Source organism: Eleginops maclovinus, chromosome 6 (assembly GCF_036324505.1).
Source record: "Eleginops maclovinus isolate JMC-PN-2008 ecotype Puerto Natales chromosome 6, JC_Emac_rtc_rv5, whole genome shotgun sequence".
NCBI classification, from domain to species: domain Eukaryota; kingdom Metazoa; phylum Chordata; class Actinopteri; order Perciformes; family Eleginopidae; genus Eleginops; species Eleginops maclovinus.
In genome coordinates this window covers 8,471,693-8,488,395 of record NC_086354.1, presented here as the reverse complement: position 1 = coordinate 8,488,395, position 16,703 = coordinate 8,471,693, and the positions used below count along the sequence as shown (strand labels likewise).

The 16,703-nt window shown below is 39.6% G+C and overlaps 1 protein-coding gene across 3 annotated transcripts; it reads right to left on the bottom strand.

Annotated features, from left to right (window-relative positions):
- Nucleotides 1-59: 59 nt before the first annotated feature.
- Nucleotides 60-16,703, bottom strand: tgm1l1 (transglutaminase 1 like 1). Of its 3 annotated transcripts, none has more exons than XM_063886270.1 (14): nucleotides 16,484-16,703; nucleotides 12,134-12,429; nucleotides 11,870-12,061; nucleotides 9,375-9,626; nucleotides 6,928-7,046; nucleotides 6,346-6,453; nucleotides 5,948-6,125; nucleotides 5,245-5,383; nucleotides 4,045-4,237; nucleotides 3,757-3,910; nucleotides 2,517-2,801; nucleotides 1,572-1,732; nucleotides 1,345-1,481; nucleotides 60-1,255 (listed from the first exon to the last, which is right to left on the bottom strand). In XM_063886270.1, the coding sequence occupies exons 2-14, from the start codon at nucleotides 12,426-12,428 to the stop codon at nucleotides 1,111-1,113; spliced, it is 2,358 nt and encodes a 785-aa protein (XP_063742340.1). In that variant the 5' UTR covers nucleotide 12,429; nucleotides 16,484-16,703; the 3' UTR covers nucleotides 60-1,110. The 3 variants fall into 3 exon arrangements, with proteins under 3 accessions (XP_063742340.1, XP_063742341.1, XP_063742339.1); XM_063886271.1 differs by having other exon boundaries at nucleotides 11,870-12,058; XM_063886269.1 differs by having other exon boundaries at nucleotides 11,870-12,429.

The following is a 16,703-nucleotide window of genomic DNA, read 5'->3' as shown; positions in this document are numbered from 1 at the left end:
CCAGTAAAGACTTGTTTAATGTTGGGTGGAAGTAGAAAAAACACTCAGGAGTCACTTCATGATTTCAGGTGATTTTCTCCCATAAGGTTTATTACTATCACAGCACGTACAATACAGAAGATAACATTCCAGGTAGATATGGCAGATAAATACTGTAACTTTATTGAAATGCTTGCATTCACATTATATTTCGTGTGCTCAAGTTAAACAGTTGAAGCAGGTAAAACTAAGGTGAATTAAGGCCACTATGGTCTGATATGATGCAATCGATTCCAAATGTGAGGCAAGGCTTAAGGGTTAAGGTTCTGTAAATAGAGAGTTTGAAAGGTGGAAACGTGTTGGTTTTTCAAAAATAACGTTGTTGTGAATTTGCATCTGGTGATTAAAATAACCTTTTACTTAAGTTGTTGTGGATTTATAATTTTGGAAATCTAGATCCTTAATTGGTACGTAGAAATAACTTTCTTTTTCACTTTACACATTTTTTCTGTCAAATGTGACACAAAATCTTCCAGAATTATAATAACGTGCCCTTTGCCAAATGCCAGTGCAGATTCCTACATCATTCCCTTTCAAAACAATGTACCCTTCCTTCATGTAAGCCACGTGAGGTTCATTTTGTCTGAAGAAAAAGTTTCACATACTTTTAATCTCATAGGAGCTACAGGAAAAAACGCATACAATATTTACATTATGACAAAATCAATATATGAATTTCTGAACCTTCACATGCTTTGGTCATGGTCTTTAAATGCATTAGTGTTGGGACAGTCTGTGAATTATGACAGTTTTACAACTTTAATATACGAACACATGTTAGATAAAGCCCTTAATTTTCTGTGCATACATTTACCGCATACATCACCACAGTTGAGACACTTCAGGGCAAAGGCAGGATTTAGAATATTATAAGTAACAAAAAACAATAATACTGATAATAATGCTACATTTTCTAATCGCCTAGTCCTAGTTTCATATCAAAAAATGCTTCCATAGTACAAAATTGCTTAACATATAGGAACTTATATAGGCACATTTTTCATATAACTAGAGGCTCTAAGTTCATATTTTAAAAGGAAATAGTGATATTAGAGGAAGGGATTTACCCCCTCATTTCTCAAGAACAACGATATCAGCCACTCCGTGCACTTGTGTGAGCTGTTTACAGTCAAGAGACGCCACCAGCTTCCTGGGTCCGGGCTGGGTTGGGATGAAGTGCTCGGTCAATGTCACTGTGGAGTGGCCGCCTACGTCACTGAGAGGGGGGGGGGAGTGGGATATTAGTCTTGAGAAGTAAAGCTGGTGGGTAAATGTGACGATGAAGGAAGTGTCTTGTGTTCTTACCCCACAACTACTTCATGGCCCTTTTGCAGACCCAGGCCCTCGACTCTGAACACCACTCCCTTAAGTATACGTGGCAGGGGGTTGGTGAAGGTAATCTTTGCCGCCATCTCCTTACCAACAATGGCGTCTCCCAAAGGCTGCAAGAGGGGAATTTAAAATGAGTTCCTTTTGTTCTAGCTAATTATCTAGAAGTAATCCAAAAAATATACAGTAAATCTGAAACCTACCGTGATGTTGAGGTCAGGTGTACGGAGCCTGAAGGTGGTCTGGTTGGCTACCACTTGCTGGGTCTCAGTGACTCTTCCAGACAGGGTCAGCATCAGAGCAGCCTGATCTACCAGCTGGTTCTGGTACTGTTGGTAGGGCAGCACCCAGTCAATGGTCTTTTCTGTGTGGATAGATACGGAAAAGAACCACGTCTCAGTATGTTACATTTTCACAATGCAAGTTTTACTTCCGCTTTCCTTTTAAGCTGAGAAGCTTTGCACAAATTCTGGAAACAGGGGGAATAGCAAGCCTGCCTCTTGCCAAAGGTTAAAAAAAACTGCCTCTCCTGACACATTCAAAGCTCACTGAGTAACTTGTTCCTTTGTTAAATCCATGGTCGCTTATTAGTATATCTCCCCTGGCAGTTCCGGTGCTTTGAATTGCATTAAAGCGAGACCACTGTATTCACACTTTCTTCATATACAAGTGAAAAGTCATGAGCAATAAAATATACCGTAGCTCTATTCAATATTCTTAGCGTTTTTTCTTCTGCAGCCTTTTTTTTGCTGTATTATATGTTGTAAACTCCACACTGAGATGACTTTTTAAGTTGCTATGGCACAGGTAGCACACGTAAAACAGCATCAACCACTCTCCTTTTGGCTCTGTCTTTGTCTCCACCCACTCCTGAGAGAGTAATCAACTGCTTTGTCTGTGTTTTGCCTGTCAAAAGGTACTGTCTAGTTGTGAGTGTTTTTTTGCTGAAAATATTTGCCTGCTGCTGATGAGAGCAGTAACACAGAAACAGTCAAGTAGTGTGCCTACAAACCAAAACTAAAACGCTGAATAGATGAGTAGATCTGCATAGTTAAATGATAGGTTTGTGACCTCTTTCATATATGTAGCCATTTAATTCACTGTTAGTATAAGAATGTTGACTACAGCAGCTTTGTGGAAAGCCATACCTTCATTGGGCAGGAGCTCCACAGGCATCTGCTCCTTCCTAATGGTGCCCTTCAGCACACCGGTGTAGTACATGACAGCCACCTGGCTATGCAGAGTGGTGCGGCGAGGCTGCGAGCTCAGGTTCTTCACCACGATGCTCAGCTTGGCATCAGTACCCATCCTGGGCCCTTCACCCTCCATCTTCACCTCCACTGACACATCCTCTGCAAGGGCCGAGGAGTAAGTATCTGGCTTGCTGCCAAAACGACTGGCAGTCTCCACAGCTATCCGTTCCTCTTCCGAACCTGGTACAGTGGGAGGAGAATGTGAGTGGATCTGATTCTGTCTGATTTTTTAGGATTTATTTGTAGTTATGTAGGAACAAGGTGCTTAACGTTGAGCAAACAGAAACATATTTTATTATTATGAGCCAGTGAAAAGACAAGAGGAATGTGCAGCAAAATGATCTATGCAGCAGAGATAGTATTATAAGGTCTCTTATTATTCTATATTTCAACAATATATTGTAGGGCAATACAAAACTTGTCTGTAAAGTGTTTTGCTCAAAATATCACTCAGATTGTAGCAGGCCCCGTACCCCTCTATTTCAGCCCTGTTCCTGAAGTGCTGATTCTGTGGCTGTCGCTTTAAATTTGAGCTGAGCTGAAGCGGGCCACGCCCCTTTGGAGCGCGTGCAGCTCTCTGTCTGAAGAGAGAAGTTTCTAACGAAGATACTCAGTTAAACGGTGCCGTGATTAAATCCCATATGTTCCAAACCACATCAAGCATTATTTCTGAAACACTTCTCAGTGTTTACCACTAGAACAGAGACATTATATGTATTATTTATACAATAACTATAAGTCCCTCCTGCAGACATCCTGCTGAATACATAGACACACAGAGGTGCTGCGGAGGGGTTTCAGCTCGCAACTGTATATGGGGGATGATAGATTGGGACGTGTCACTTGGACGGGACGTTGCCAGGAGTTCAATGTAAAGCCAGCCCACATTTCCGATATGACGTCATAACCGAAGCAAATCTGGATCAGCCCGTTTGTACCCCCATTTTTAGAGATGTGGGTTAGGAGGAAAAGAGAGAGGGTCGTATTTTCTGACACTTTGTGAGTCTCCTTACACACCGGGGACACATATTTAAGTATAAAAGACATTGAAAAGAGCATTTTGCATAATAGGGGACCTTTAAATCATAACATATTAGGGTAGTTCAAGGCAGTGTGAAGTAATTATCTCCAGTACCTTCTTGGTGTTTATACAGGTGTGTGATGTCAGCCCGTTCATCAGAGCCAACTGCTTTAGTACTGATGTGGTGGCCAACAGCTTTCTTCTCGCAGTAGATCTGCGTGAAACCGGCGTCCTGGTTTCTTTGCCAGTAGATCTTATCACTGTTGACCTGATAGACAATAACCGAGAACTACATGAGATGTTTGCCTTTCATACTGATTAGGAGTTGAACCAAGGTGTTGTATAAAAATGAATCTAGAAAGAACTTTAGAACATTGGACTCTGTCAATTTCTAGCACTCACCTCAGCGAAGACAAATGGCGTGTCATGTTTGAGGTAGACCTGGCCAGAGCGGATGGCGTTAACGGAGGCAGGCCCGCAGCGGAAGGTGCCTTGGCTCGTCTCCTGGGGTGTCGAGTCAACAGCCTGCCAGCCTCCATGACCGGGAGGCAGGTCCTGTCTCGCCATCCAGCAGTCATTCCATACATGAAAGTTCCTGGATGATTAAAATGTTATGTTTATTTGAGGTCCCATTTACAGAAATGTATATATTTTTTTTAAATATGCAAATATAATATTTAGATATGCTAATTCCGTATTCCAAAGAGCACATGAAACAAAAATTGCGTAACAGTATAAGGCCGTTGAAAGCTATATCATTAAGTAAAACGTAATATTTTTTTATTTAAACTTAATGTTATCGCTTTTATCAACATAATACAGTTATGTGAAATCTGTTCAAATTTCATTAAAGTCAGTTTCAGTTTTTTTCAGTGCAGTTTTAAGTTTGGGTGTCCGGATTGCGTTATTCTTGGATAAAACCAGGCTAGCTTAACCAAGCTAACTGTCTCCTAGTTTAGCCTATTTTTTAACAAACAAACACAAAAGCAGTATCAATCTTTTTGTCTAACTTTTAACAAGAAAACAAGTAAGAATATATCTCACAAATATGTTATGTAAGTATTTCTTAAAGATTACAGAGCATATTCTTTGTTTAAACATTTTTTAGAAACCTATTCCTTTCAGATTTGGGCTACTGTACTATAGTTTTACAAATCGAACGTGTACAGGTTTAGCAAAAGTAAAATCACATGTTTGTTTTATTATTGATACAATGGTGTAAAAAGATAGAACAATAATAAGGAATTCGTAAGGGTCCTACATTTTACAAGAATTATTGATCTAAATGAAGGCAACTAACACTGCTACATTTGGCTATACTGCAACAAGTTCATGGTGAACTTTTGCTATGGAGAAACAAGAGATGACACAAATATTTCTAGAGGCATTTTAAAAACAGTACTACAGTACCACATAGCAGAGAGATACCAGACAAGCATCCACACTAGGAGCTGTAAACAACTGAAAAAGCATGATGTCTCAAATTAGAAGGGACTGCTTTTAGAGGACATCTAAATATAACGTGCATTCATAAGGGGTGGATTTAGTAGCAGGCACATTTTCTAGCATGGTGCCCTGACCTGGTAAAGTTACACGTCTTACCACACAGAGTCACTATTGAGGTAGTCGATTGGCTCCATATCCTCATCTAAATACACATCTGTGGTGAGGGACACATCCGTATCATGAGCAGACTGGAAGTTGGTCACACTGCGGGCGGGTATGCCAAGACACCGAAGCACTGGCAAAAAAAAACAGACAGAGAAAGATTTGTTAGAACTCCGTTCAGAAGATTAGTTAATAATTGTATGTTGTTGTTTGTTGGCAAAACCTTGAGCACAATAACTTTTCTAACATGATGACACTTGCATGGTGGCATGGAACTTGACTGAAAGCAACACATGTGGCTCTATTGGTGAGAAAAGTGGTAGGTATGATAGGAATGTCTATCCCAAGTATTTATATGAGTGTGTAGATGAGCTATGGCTTGCTATCAGGTGCTAAGGTCAGCTAGCTAACTTGTGAGCGCCTCTGCATGCATGCACAATGAATGAAGTGTTCTGTTACAGAGCAGTGAGAGCTAATGAAAAGTGCCTGATAGACAGAGAGCCCCTCATCATGACTGTTTATCAAATTTACGTGAACACTGGGAACTATATGGCATGCACACAAACAACACATAGAGGAGTCTCTTGTCACACCTCTGTCCCAAACTATAGCTTTTCACTTGACAAGCTCAACCTGTCTCCACTAACATACAATGTCACACTCCATTATATGATCCGTAATTATTTCTCATACTAACCCGTTGTAGTGATCCCAGAGAAGACCCAACACTGTCCGTAAGACACAGGTGTGCCGTTGGAGGAGTGGTACTTCCTCAGGATCTCCACACTGCTGCTCCACGCAGAAGGAGATACTCCATCAAAGTAATCCCCAGACCAGTTCCCCACCAGGACCCCAAGGTCATCCTGAGCATTTATCTGAAAAGAAAATAGGGACACTGTGAATTCCAAATGAATCCTCATTTATACACCACCACAATTGCATTCCTGGCAGTTTGGAGGTGGCTTTGAAACAGCAAGATTCACAGAGATACAGTACCTTTAAAAGTTAACAAAACATATTCAAGGACTTGGACTCATGACTTCCATATTTCTAATATCCTGAGATAGTGGAATATTGATATGAATCAAAACTCACCATGGCAGATAAGACTCTAACCACATTGACAGCATCCCCTTGACCAGATGGAGGCATGCCACTCTTCTCCAGGATAAACAGACATGCTTCCAGAACTCCCTCATGAAACTACAGCCAAAACAAACAGAAACACAGATCCTGAGCAAAAGACAGCAGGTCACTCGAATGGGGATTCAATTATATGATTAGGGAACAAATTGAAGACATGTACTATTTTTAAAACATTAATAACAATAACTACACCAACTGAGAAATATTGCACAACACAGATAGGAGAAGAATTTGTGGTAGAAATAAAACATAAAGCATCTGCGACTGATAGTAAATAAAGCCAAAATGTGCTAGTAGTTGTAGGTATCCGCACTTAAAAATAGTCCCAAAACAATCCTGTTTATATTTTGTATTAAATGTTAAATAAACAAAATTGCTTAGTATTTTTGAAGAATAAAACATATTTTGACCCTGTTTTAAAGATGTATATTTTCATTAGGAACAAATGGGCAGAGTGCCTAGACAATGATATAATTTCAAACCATAAGCACTCAGTCATTTCCAGTCCCATCTTGTTTTGATTGTCCGTACCTGCCCAAAGTTCCATGTGCGGGCCCCGATCTGTTTCTCTGTGCCATAGTAAATCCTCCCGATGTCATTCAGAACATACTCCTTTCTCTCCTCTTCATCATCCAGGAACACTGTGTCCTCTGGAAAGACATGATGACATTAGATTACAGTAATCTAGTATAATAATACTAAATGTATATCATTGAATTCACCGTTTCCCCTATGTTTTAAACAGTACATTTGACGTAAGTTGATCCTATTAAACTTCAACAGGAATAAAAAGAGACACTTTTATGTAAAACTATGATTTTTTCAAGGATTAGACTCAGTGTTAAGATTTTGCCTTCCTCTCTCTGTGAAAATGACCCACAATCCATGTTTTAATCACCTCTTCAGTGACTCAACGACTCAGGAATGTCATTTTCTTTTCACAAATTGTGTGAAAGGATCACCAAGGCCAGGAAATGATGAGGAAACACAATGACTCAATGGACCTTGCAGTGGGGCCCAAGTTCATTTATGGGAAACGGCCTGTTTTGAGTGACATCAGCCCTACAGACTTATGCACTGCACCTCTGATTTCAAAAATCTGTGTCTTTGTTTTTCCTAATCTTTCTTCCTTTAATGTTGCAACAAGTGGGAGGAAGAGGTTTAACAACGTCATGAGGGAGGAATAAGAGAAAGAGGGGAAGTTGTGCCTGGGAGGGAAAGGGGGGAGGGCGTAAGTGGGAGTGAAGCATAACAGAGTGTCTTGAAATGTTACAGAAGAAAGTAGAGACTGAAGCTGACAGCATCTGGCAGCAGATATGATTGTGTTTTCCACTTCTTCCTGAATATTGGGAGTGCAATGTAGGGATAAACAGACACACAAACAGGAGGATGTGAGGGAGGACAGAAAACAGAGCAGTGCAGTGAGAATCAGGTCAACAGATAGCAAGCAGGGAGCAGAACAGCGGTGGGAAAGGCATTTAAAGTCAGGAAGTGCACATGGAGGCAGTAAAAGGGAGGGCGAGGACAGGTTGTCACCAGCTGCAGGATTACTGTGAGCTTGCCCCATGGCAATTTCATACAGTAATTGTAGGATTTAGAATTTTATGAGCGCGAGGAAGTGATTGGTCTCGGGAAGAAGAGATTGAAAGAGGGAAGAAGAGATTGGGCTCGCTGCCAAAAGCAGCAACAGTGTAATAGAAGACAGACCATTTATTTTATTCTTTATCAAATCCAGGTCCAACTCTTTTTGTTTTTCTGGTGTTGCAAATATATATATATTTTTTCAAATATCCTGTGCGGATAGTTTGCAATGCTCAGAAAACTGAACTCAGCCAGATAAACAATGGACCTCATTTCCTAAGGCTTTATTAACTGAATACGAGAACAAAAACTATGCATATTATTTAAAAAATAAGACTGACCTCTTTTTTAAAATTCAAACAGAAAAAACAGTCAGCAACCCTTAAAAGAGACTTAAATATGCTTCCTCTCAATAAGCCAGCAGGGGTTACACCACTCGTTACAAAAAGAAGTCAGATTGTATAGAAGTCTATGAGAAAATGACAGAATTATCAAGTCAGTAAACATTTTCTTAATGAGTTTATGCTTTCAATCATTAGTTTAAGTCTTCTGAAATAAAGCATGATGGTCATTTTCTAAATTGTGGTTTCATTTGGAGTAAAATAGATATAAGAGATGAGTTTCCTTTTGTGCTTGGTTACTTTGTGATTACTGGTCAGTACCAGGGAGTTGTCCTGCTTGGGTATTTCCTTCTTAAATGTTACTTACACTTTCACAGTGTGTTTCAGTTACATTTTGGTCGCCTAAAATAACCTTTCCACCAATGGTGTTACTTCTGCTTTCTGTGTTTACAGTTTTTGCTTTTATCTATGACTTTAAAAAAGTATAGTATTTATGATATACAAGTGTTTGATTTATGCATAAGCAAAGGTTAAATATCCTGTTTTTATATATAAACATGTCCTAAGTGAGGCTGTTGATGGTCTGTTTCTTCCTACGCAGTCTGTTTGGGTCCCATACTTGTTTAAAAATGGCATACTACAAAGTGTGCTAGCATTCTTGAACCATAGCCAGTGGTCTTACATAACCCTCATAGTTACACAGCTGTAGCTTTTTGATGGACAGCAACACGCTCATGGGTTGAGTTAGCCTTTCTCACCCATGTGTTAAATTATATCTGGACTCTTCTCACAGCTTGTGAGCTTGAGTGTGCCAGCACCTGCTATCAGAATGTTGAGGCTATTCATAATACAGCAGCTATGTTCTGCTGGTAATTGGCCTGTATTAGACAGTTCGCCTACTAGTAAAATATGTACTTTTTCAAGCTAACAGTCAAGCCAGATATACAATTTATACCAAACTTTTTATGTAATTCTGTCTGTCTGTCTTTCTTCCTCCTTGCCCTCAATTTGTGTTACACCTTCAGCGCTGTGTGCAACCACCACTGCCAATCTTACCTTCACACCAAGGGTTGAAGAGCATGACGATGTTCTTGGTGGAGTTGAAAGTATTTGCCGCCTCGCCTTTCAAAGTGCTGGTTGTCACTGTGAGCCCATACAGGCCAATCACAGCTCTGGCTGGAGAGTTGACGGACAGCTTGATCTTGTTGCCGTTCTGCTCTACAATCTTGGCCTCCCAGCGTTCATCCTCCAGGTGATCCACCAGCGGGACGATGACATGGGTGCCTTTGGACACCAGGGGCAGGGGACCTACAGCACACAGGTTTTATTTGAGTCAAATTGTAGCATTATTCCAGTAAGAAATCAAAAGAAAACGTTTTCATAAACAAAGGCCAATATATATTACAACACTTTTGTGCTACTATTATTCTACTGTACCATATTCAGTAGTCCTTAAACTAATGTGCAATATGTGGATATTCAAATTAAATACATGCAACTGATTTGCTATGAACCACTAGAGCTACCATAAAGCTGTTGTGCAGCTGAACAATGTGCTTTTCAATGCTTCCAATGTTCAGATATCCTTGAAATCTTTTATTTAAATAAGGTTAGAGAGCATAAGAGGCATTAGAAGGATTTCATTGCCACATATAGCTGGAAAAGTAGTGAACTTGATTATTCACGTCATAGTCTTTTGCCACAGTGGATGACGCAACCATGCCAACTGCAAACCAGTTATGCATCACAGCCCTTCACCCTCCTGGGCATGGTTTCTCTTAGTAAACAACATTTCTGACATTGCACATACACACACATCTCTGCAGAAAGCCAAGCACATCTGTTTGTGTTTTACAAGCTTGGATTTTACTTTTTACGTACTTTGTTGCTTGACTAACAAACTAGGAAAACAACTTTGTGCAAACTATCTCTTAAAATTGAGTTCTAACAGGTTTAAGACTTGTTGGTGGCTTTCCTGTGCGTTATTTGCTTTGTGTCACCGTGCTGGGCTTTAGTTGCCATTTGCCCAAGCAAGTATAGTTTATCAAGAAACCATTGTTCTCTAGCCGACCTCAGCTAAGACTTCTTGGGGACTCGTACAAAAGGAAATCAATGAAAAACACTCTGTTTTCGACCCAATTGACCTCACCTTTGTGGAAAATTGACTCTGTATCGTTATACACCATCCAGGTTGAACAAAATAACAGCTTAGAGTGATACTACAATACATATCCCAGCTTTTAGTGCTGTGCTTTAAACGTTCTTGCAACCAAAGGGACTGTGAAAGCAAAGGTAATCGTAGCCTGTCGAATGTGGATGGCTCCAATAGCTATCTGCGCAAATCCTTCTACGTGACTAGCAGTTCTCTAAGCAGCAGTGACGGAAACAAGTCTCTCTTTGGTGATCTAAGGGCCATTTAATCCCAAGTGTGCAGTGGATGGTTGTTGTATGAGGCCTGTAAATACCAGAGCGAGGTGTCCAGTGTCCAGTAGTCTGGAAGCTGTAAACACTGTGGGAAGATGGATGGAATCCAAAACTTGTGCTGCAGCTATGTTTGAACTGCTGCTCGATTTAAATGTGAAATCTATGCGTGGCATTTTAAGCAGATTTCCTATGCTTTGTTTTGAGTCAGTCTATAATTTCTCTGGGTTTCACACGACAACTGGAGACTCCGAAGTTTTTATTATGGAAAGTACTAATATAAGGAAGAGGATTATAGAGACGTATGAAAAATGTGTTTGAGATTTGTTAATGTGGTAAATGATTGCTTTTCTCAGATTGTATTCAGAATTGATTGTAAATGTATATATTTCTGAATTTGACTCTGTTTTGTGACTATAATCTCAGAATTTAAAAAAAAGATTATGATTATGTAATAACTAAATACATTATTCACTAAATATGAGAATATTACTCTTTTTAAAAATAGAATTTCTGACTTTTCCAGTTAATTGATGTACTCTACTATCCACATGACCCCTGAATTATGCTGAAAGAAACCCTGTGGTTGGGAAAAACTGAGGATCAACATACTTGGGGTTTGAATGTGAAAAAGTAGGCATTTACTAGACTGGGTGGGTCTAACTAAACCCCTGTGAATTGCTTTATGAGAAATGTGGGATGCAGTTTTTGGAGCTTGGCTCATTGTATCAATTTGAAGTGCGGGTCTCTTTGCTTTTGCTGCCACCTTTTTTTCCTCTTTTTTTTATAAAAGAAACTCCCTTGTGAATCTCCCAAATAAATAAAACCGTTGGCCCTTAAGGTTTTTTCAACATATTGACTTAGTTATGGTGTAATGCTTTGCTTTGCCTTATTGTTTTACTTCCTGAGTTGTATGTATAATTTATCCTGTTTATTTCCAGGAGGGAACTTGATGCAAACCACAACGATATGTGATGCCAGCTGATTATTACTAAAGTTACTAGTGTACTGTAATCTTAAACCCTCCTACCCTAAAGATCATACTGATGACCTTTCTTTATCATATTCATTTTAGATTCTGTTAAGGTATGAGGACATGCGTCTATAGATACTGTCAATCCGTTTCATACCTGTTTTCAGGTCCAGGTGCAGCTGGTCATTGTCAGCACTGAAGGGCCTGTTGAGCTCAAGTTCTATCTGGAAGGTCTGTCCTCTGCGGATGATCATCTCATCCTCCTGAAACAGGTCAGTGTGATGCTCCTTTCTGTTCTGACCCGTCTTGGAGCTCAGCAGGTCCACAGTACACACTGACAACTTCACTTCTGAAAGAAGGTCAAAATGTAAGTATGTGTCCGCATGAGGATTTGTAGGGGTGATGTTAGTGACATTATTACCTTCCATTTCCTTAGCCTCTCCATTCTCAACCGTCAGCTTTGCAGGCTCCGGGGTTGGGGTCGGGGTCGGGACTGAGGGTTTGACAAATTCCACCTTATCTGTAACATCATAGGTGCTGTTCTGGCGCTTACAGCAGCATGGACACATCTTCTTGAACCAGCGGCGAGAGCCTCCCTCTTCCTGTTTCTTCTCCCCATCTTTCTGAATGGTCAGCTCCACCCTGGTGGGTGGGGCTGCTCCGGGGAAACGCCCCACCTCTGACATGCCTCTTACTGACAATCGCTCACCTGGCATTCTAGGGAGACATGTTTGGAAGATTAAGTTTCGTAATGAGTATGCAGATACCATTATAGGTCATAAAAGTGATAACGCTTTCCCTAAAGTAAATGGTGTTAAGGAAAACAAAACACAATAATGGGTATCTATCAGATTAGCTCCCATCTTAAACATCCTTTTAATCATCTTGTGATCCGTTCACTTGTGGACCTATTTAGTGGACTTAGGAAACACTGCCCTTGTGTTATCTATCAATGCAAATAGTTATGTATTATTCATCATGTTTCGAAACATTTTGCTGTGAACAGTTTTTATTGGAACCTTTCTCCATAAAAGGAACACTCATTTAAGAAAACTGTGACTGCATTGTGGTTTTTCCAGAGTAATACCTACATTGTTTCTGCAAACAAATGCTGCTGTTGAATCTCTGAAGGATTTAATTTAATGATGTGAGGGCCCAAAAACATAATTTTTCCACATCTTTATTGGGGTGATTGGATACAAAAAAATAAGCCAAACCTGCCTGCAAAAAAAACAAAGGTCAAATAATGTTGAAGGTCGTAAGCTCAACACCATTGCAAACTAGTCAAAAACACATAATGTTCACACGGTAAGGTCTTTGGCAGTGTGCTACAATATGTTCCATTTCTCCAGGATTTTGCATCCATAACAACCTGATACAACAGAAAAAGTCTCCAGTTCCACTTCTCCCTTTTCTCCTATCTCCTCATCATGAAACAGCAAATGCACTATTTCTTTCACTTTTTCCAACAATTACCACATTCCAGAATATCACTCTGCCCAGCCGTCAGACTTTCTCAAAGCATTCGGGGGAATTCAGCCTTTCGTACTTGTCGGCTACACTCCCTGAGCAATCTAACCTACCTCCTACTAGCAGCTGGATTCCATTTGTCTCACCCCAACTGTTGTGGAATGATGTAATTTGTGTGTGTCTCTGTGCGTGCACATAGACTGTGGATGTAAGTGTCCAGTACTGCAGATCATATGAGCATAATTATCACACTGCCACATCCCCTCCCTCATACAGTTCTCTAATAATCACAAAGGAGTTGGATCATTTGTCACATTGAAAATAAGCCTGTTCTTTCTGCTCATCATCAGATTTTAAAATCATGTTCACGTACAGCAAATGTCAACATTATGTTTTTCATCAAGCGAAAATAAGTGGTTACTATGAAAGGAGGTTGAGGGGAACTTTCCGTCCGTTCCTTTTTCTAAACATCTGTAACTTCTTATCATAAAAGCCACACGGCTATGTTGCTGCACATGAAAATAAAACAGTATGAGGCAACCCAAGACATTTAAGTACTATAGGACTTTTGTTAGCTCTAGTAAAACACTCATAACATGTAATGAGCTGTAGTTTAATTAGAAGAAATTGCATTGTTTTTAAATAAAACATGTATAAAAGATGTTTGGTTGATAGGCCCTGCCCACATTTGTACCATATGCTGATCCTGTCAAATTTTCCAGGATGGTACGACACCCAGCCTATAGAGTTTACAATAATCATGGTGGCCATCCAGCCCTGTAAGATTTCATTTTTGAAAAAAAATGAGTTGGCAAGTCACATAGAGATTCACAGAAGCATGATTATATTTTCTGACTATGGACAGTGCATTTTTTGGTGGAAGTAAGATTGACCTCCCAAAGATAGCTTGCTTATTAACGCTAACTCTTTTGATAAGTCAAAAGATTAGTGTTTGGATTACTTTTAAAATGTATAAACATTTCAGACTTCTGTTAAAGGGACTCCAGAATTTCTGTGACCTGAAATAAGTCACAGACATTATTTCAGGTCCAAAGACGTTAACTGTAACCCTAACAAGTAACATAGGTAGCTATTCTACCTTTATTAATCCATGGGGATAGTACATTTTATCTTATTTTATGTAGGTAACACTAGGCTGCTATTGTACGTTACATTTGACAAGCTAACGTTAGCTAATAATGTTGAAGAAGATAAACACATTGCCATTCCTAGGGTGTGGTGGAGCTATAACTGGATATTATCAGTTCAGGCGAGTAGCTTACTGAATGGTTAGTTAGCATATGTGCAAATATCACATACCTCTATGTTTCTCATTATAATATAAAACTTTAGCATTTGGATCGCAAACTTAAGCTAAAAAGGATGCACGGGTGATGCAAGGCATCATCTAAGGAAAGGTAGAGCAGCTATTTCATACAGACAAGCATCAGTTAGAGTCATTTATAAAGCATGGCAACATTATTTAGCGATTTCATTGTTAAATATTTGCATGGGACAGCCGTATCAAACAGGCTTCGCACACTGGATTTGTAAAAAATGCAGTGATAGTGAAGTTATGTGGTGCAGTTCAAAAGGGCAAACAGCTGAGGGAGTTGTGTTAGGGAGGGGCACCTCCATGTGAAAGTATAGGATGGCTGTGTGTGTGTGCACCATCTGTTGTGTCTGCTAAATATTAGAGTTTGCTTTGGATTTTTTCAGCTCCTGGACTTCCTAAGTTCATCTGCTGGTCAGATAACATTCCCCTCCCTTTAACTGCTTCCATATCCTCTACATATTTGGCCAAAACTTTAATAATCATTGTGACATTCACAATGGATGGAGTCAGCTGTTTGCATTGCAACACGATCTCCACCCAAAACTAAAGTCACGCTCACTTTATGTGGCCTAATATTGACCAATTACAGTCATCCACTCAACCCTCTATATATGTTTTAAGAAACCAACATGTACATTGAAATCAAGTTATAAGCATGATAAGAATCAATACATTTGAGATTCACAGCAATTAATTTAAGTGTGTTAAAAACAATGGAGCTTCCATTCCTTTGCCTGCATACTCAGACAATAATTGACTATATTTGTGCGCAGATAAAAATGCAAGATACAATTTAAATTGGGCGAATAAAATAATCAAATATTCTTAAATATTTGAAATATTTTCAAATGTACCAACTAAACAAAAGCTTTTCAGGCAGTTCTGTTGTCAATATGTGTCTTCACAGACTTTAATATGGCAAGTTTTCTCACTAATGCACTTTACGTGGCCTAAAATTGCCCAATTACAGTCATCCACTCAACCCTCTTAAACCATGCAAAGCCATTCTACAAGCTTCATTTTTGGCTGCTCTTCACTCAGTCTTTAATGCACAAGTTTAAATGGTTTTGTAACACAGCCAAGCTTGAAACAACAGTTAGTTCTTCATCTTTTCTCCCCTGCCTATCGTTTATCACTTCTTTCATTATGCTGTGGCCTCTCCCTCTGGATCATTGCACTGACTCTTCAGTCAGTTTGTGTTGGCATGCCAGCACCTCTGGCATGCCCTCTGGGCCCCAAGATAAGCTTTTTAAATTCAAGTCACTGTTTCTAATCAACAACAGTGGCTTTAAAGGACTGGCCTTTTTTGTCTGGTGATTTTGCTTCCCCATGGTGTCAAATTAATGAATTGATTTTATACAGAAATGTCACAGCACACATCGCATGCATAACAAATACATCAATATATGCAGTGCACATCCTTCATATTGAAGTAAAAGGGAATCAGCTGCAGTGAAAGCATGAAATACAAATAAAAAACAAAACTAATTGATGTGGTCAATGAAAAAAAGCTTTTCAAAAACAACAAAACAACTTCTTGAGATATAAAGGGAACACTTTCTCTTACGAACTGATGGAAACCAATCATGGGAACTCATGTTTAGATTTTTTCAACAAAAGGGCAAGACCATGAGAAAAATGAAGGATGACGAATTGCAATAAAAACAAATAATACCCTATGGAATAAGACCAGATGTTAAATTGCTTACAGTCTTATCTTAGACTTGTTATAAGCCTATAAAACGTTTTGATATGACGGTTCTTTAAGTTGATACGCTAAATGTGTACTTCTGTCCTCTAGGGATCTTAGCCTCTCTCTGAGGAGGATCATCCTCTAATACGCAACTGAAAGATAAACTTTCCCCTCTCTGAAAGAAGAACCCGTTAGGTCATGCGCGCACTGCTACAAGTACACTTCACATAACACCACGAAAATAACGGTTAGAGTATGACTCAAAATCTTACTTTATATCTGTGTATTCCTCTTTGGATCAGCGATGGAACGTCAGGTTGGTTCGTATGTCTCAGCCTCAAAGTTTTGGAAAGTTGAATCCGAACATTTATATGGCTGTCATGGAATGTGGTTTAAACTGACACACCCCTCTCTTCCTCGCAGACCAGCCCACCCCATCCTGTATTTGCTCAAGTTTCCTTATCCCACCACGAGGTCGGGTTGCGTCGACTG

Coding starts and splice junctions, on each gene's coding strand:
- tgm1l1 (XM_063886269.1), bottom strand. CDS start 12,428: ATGCCAGGTGAGCGATTGTCAGTAAGAGGCATGTCAGAGGTGGGGCGT. Junction 4,238..5,244: donor CTCAATAGTGACTCTGTGTG/GTAAGACGTGTA, acceptor TTAATCATCCAG/GAACTTTCATGTATGGAATG. Junction 1,256..1,344: donor GGCCATGAAGTAGTTGTGGG/GTAAGAACACAA, acceptor CCCCCCTCTCAG/TGACGTAGGCGGCCACTCCA.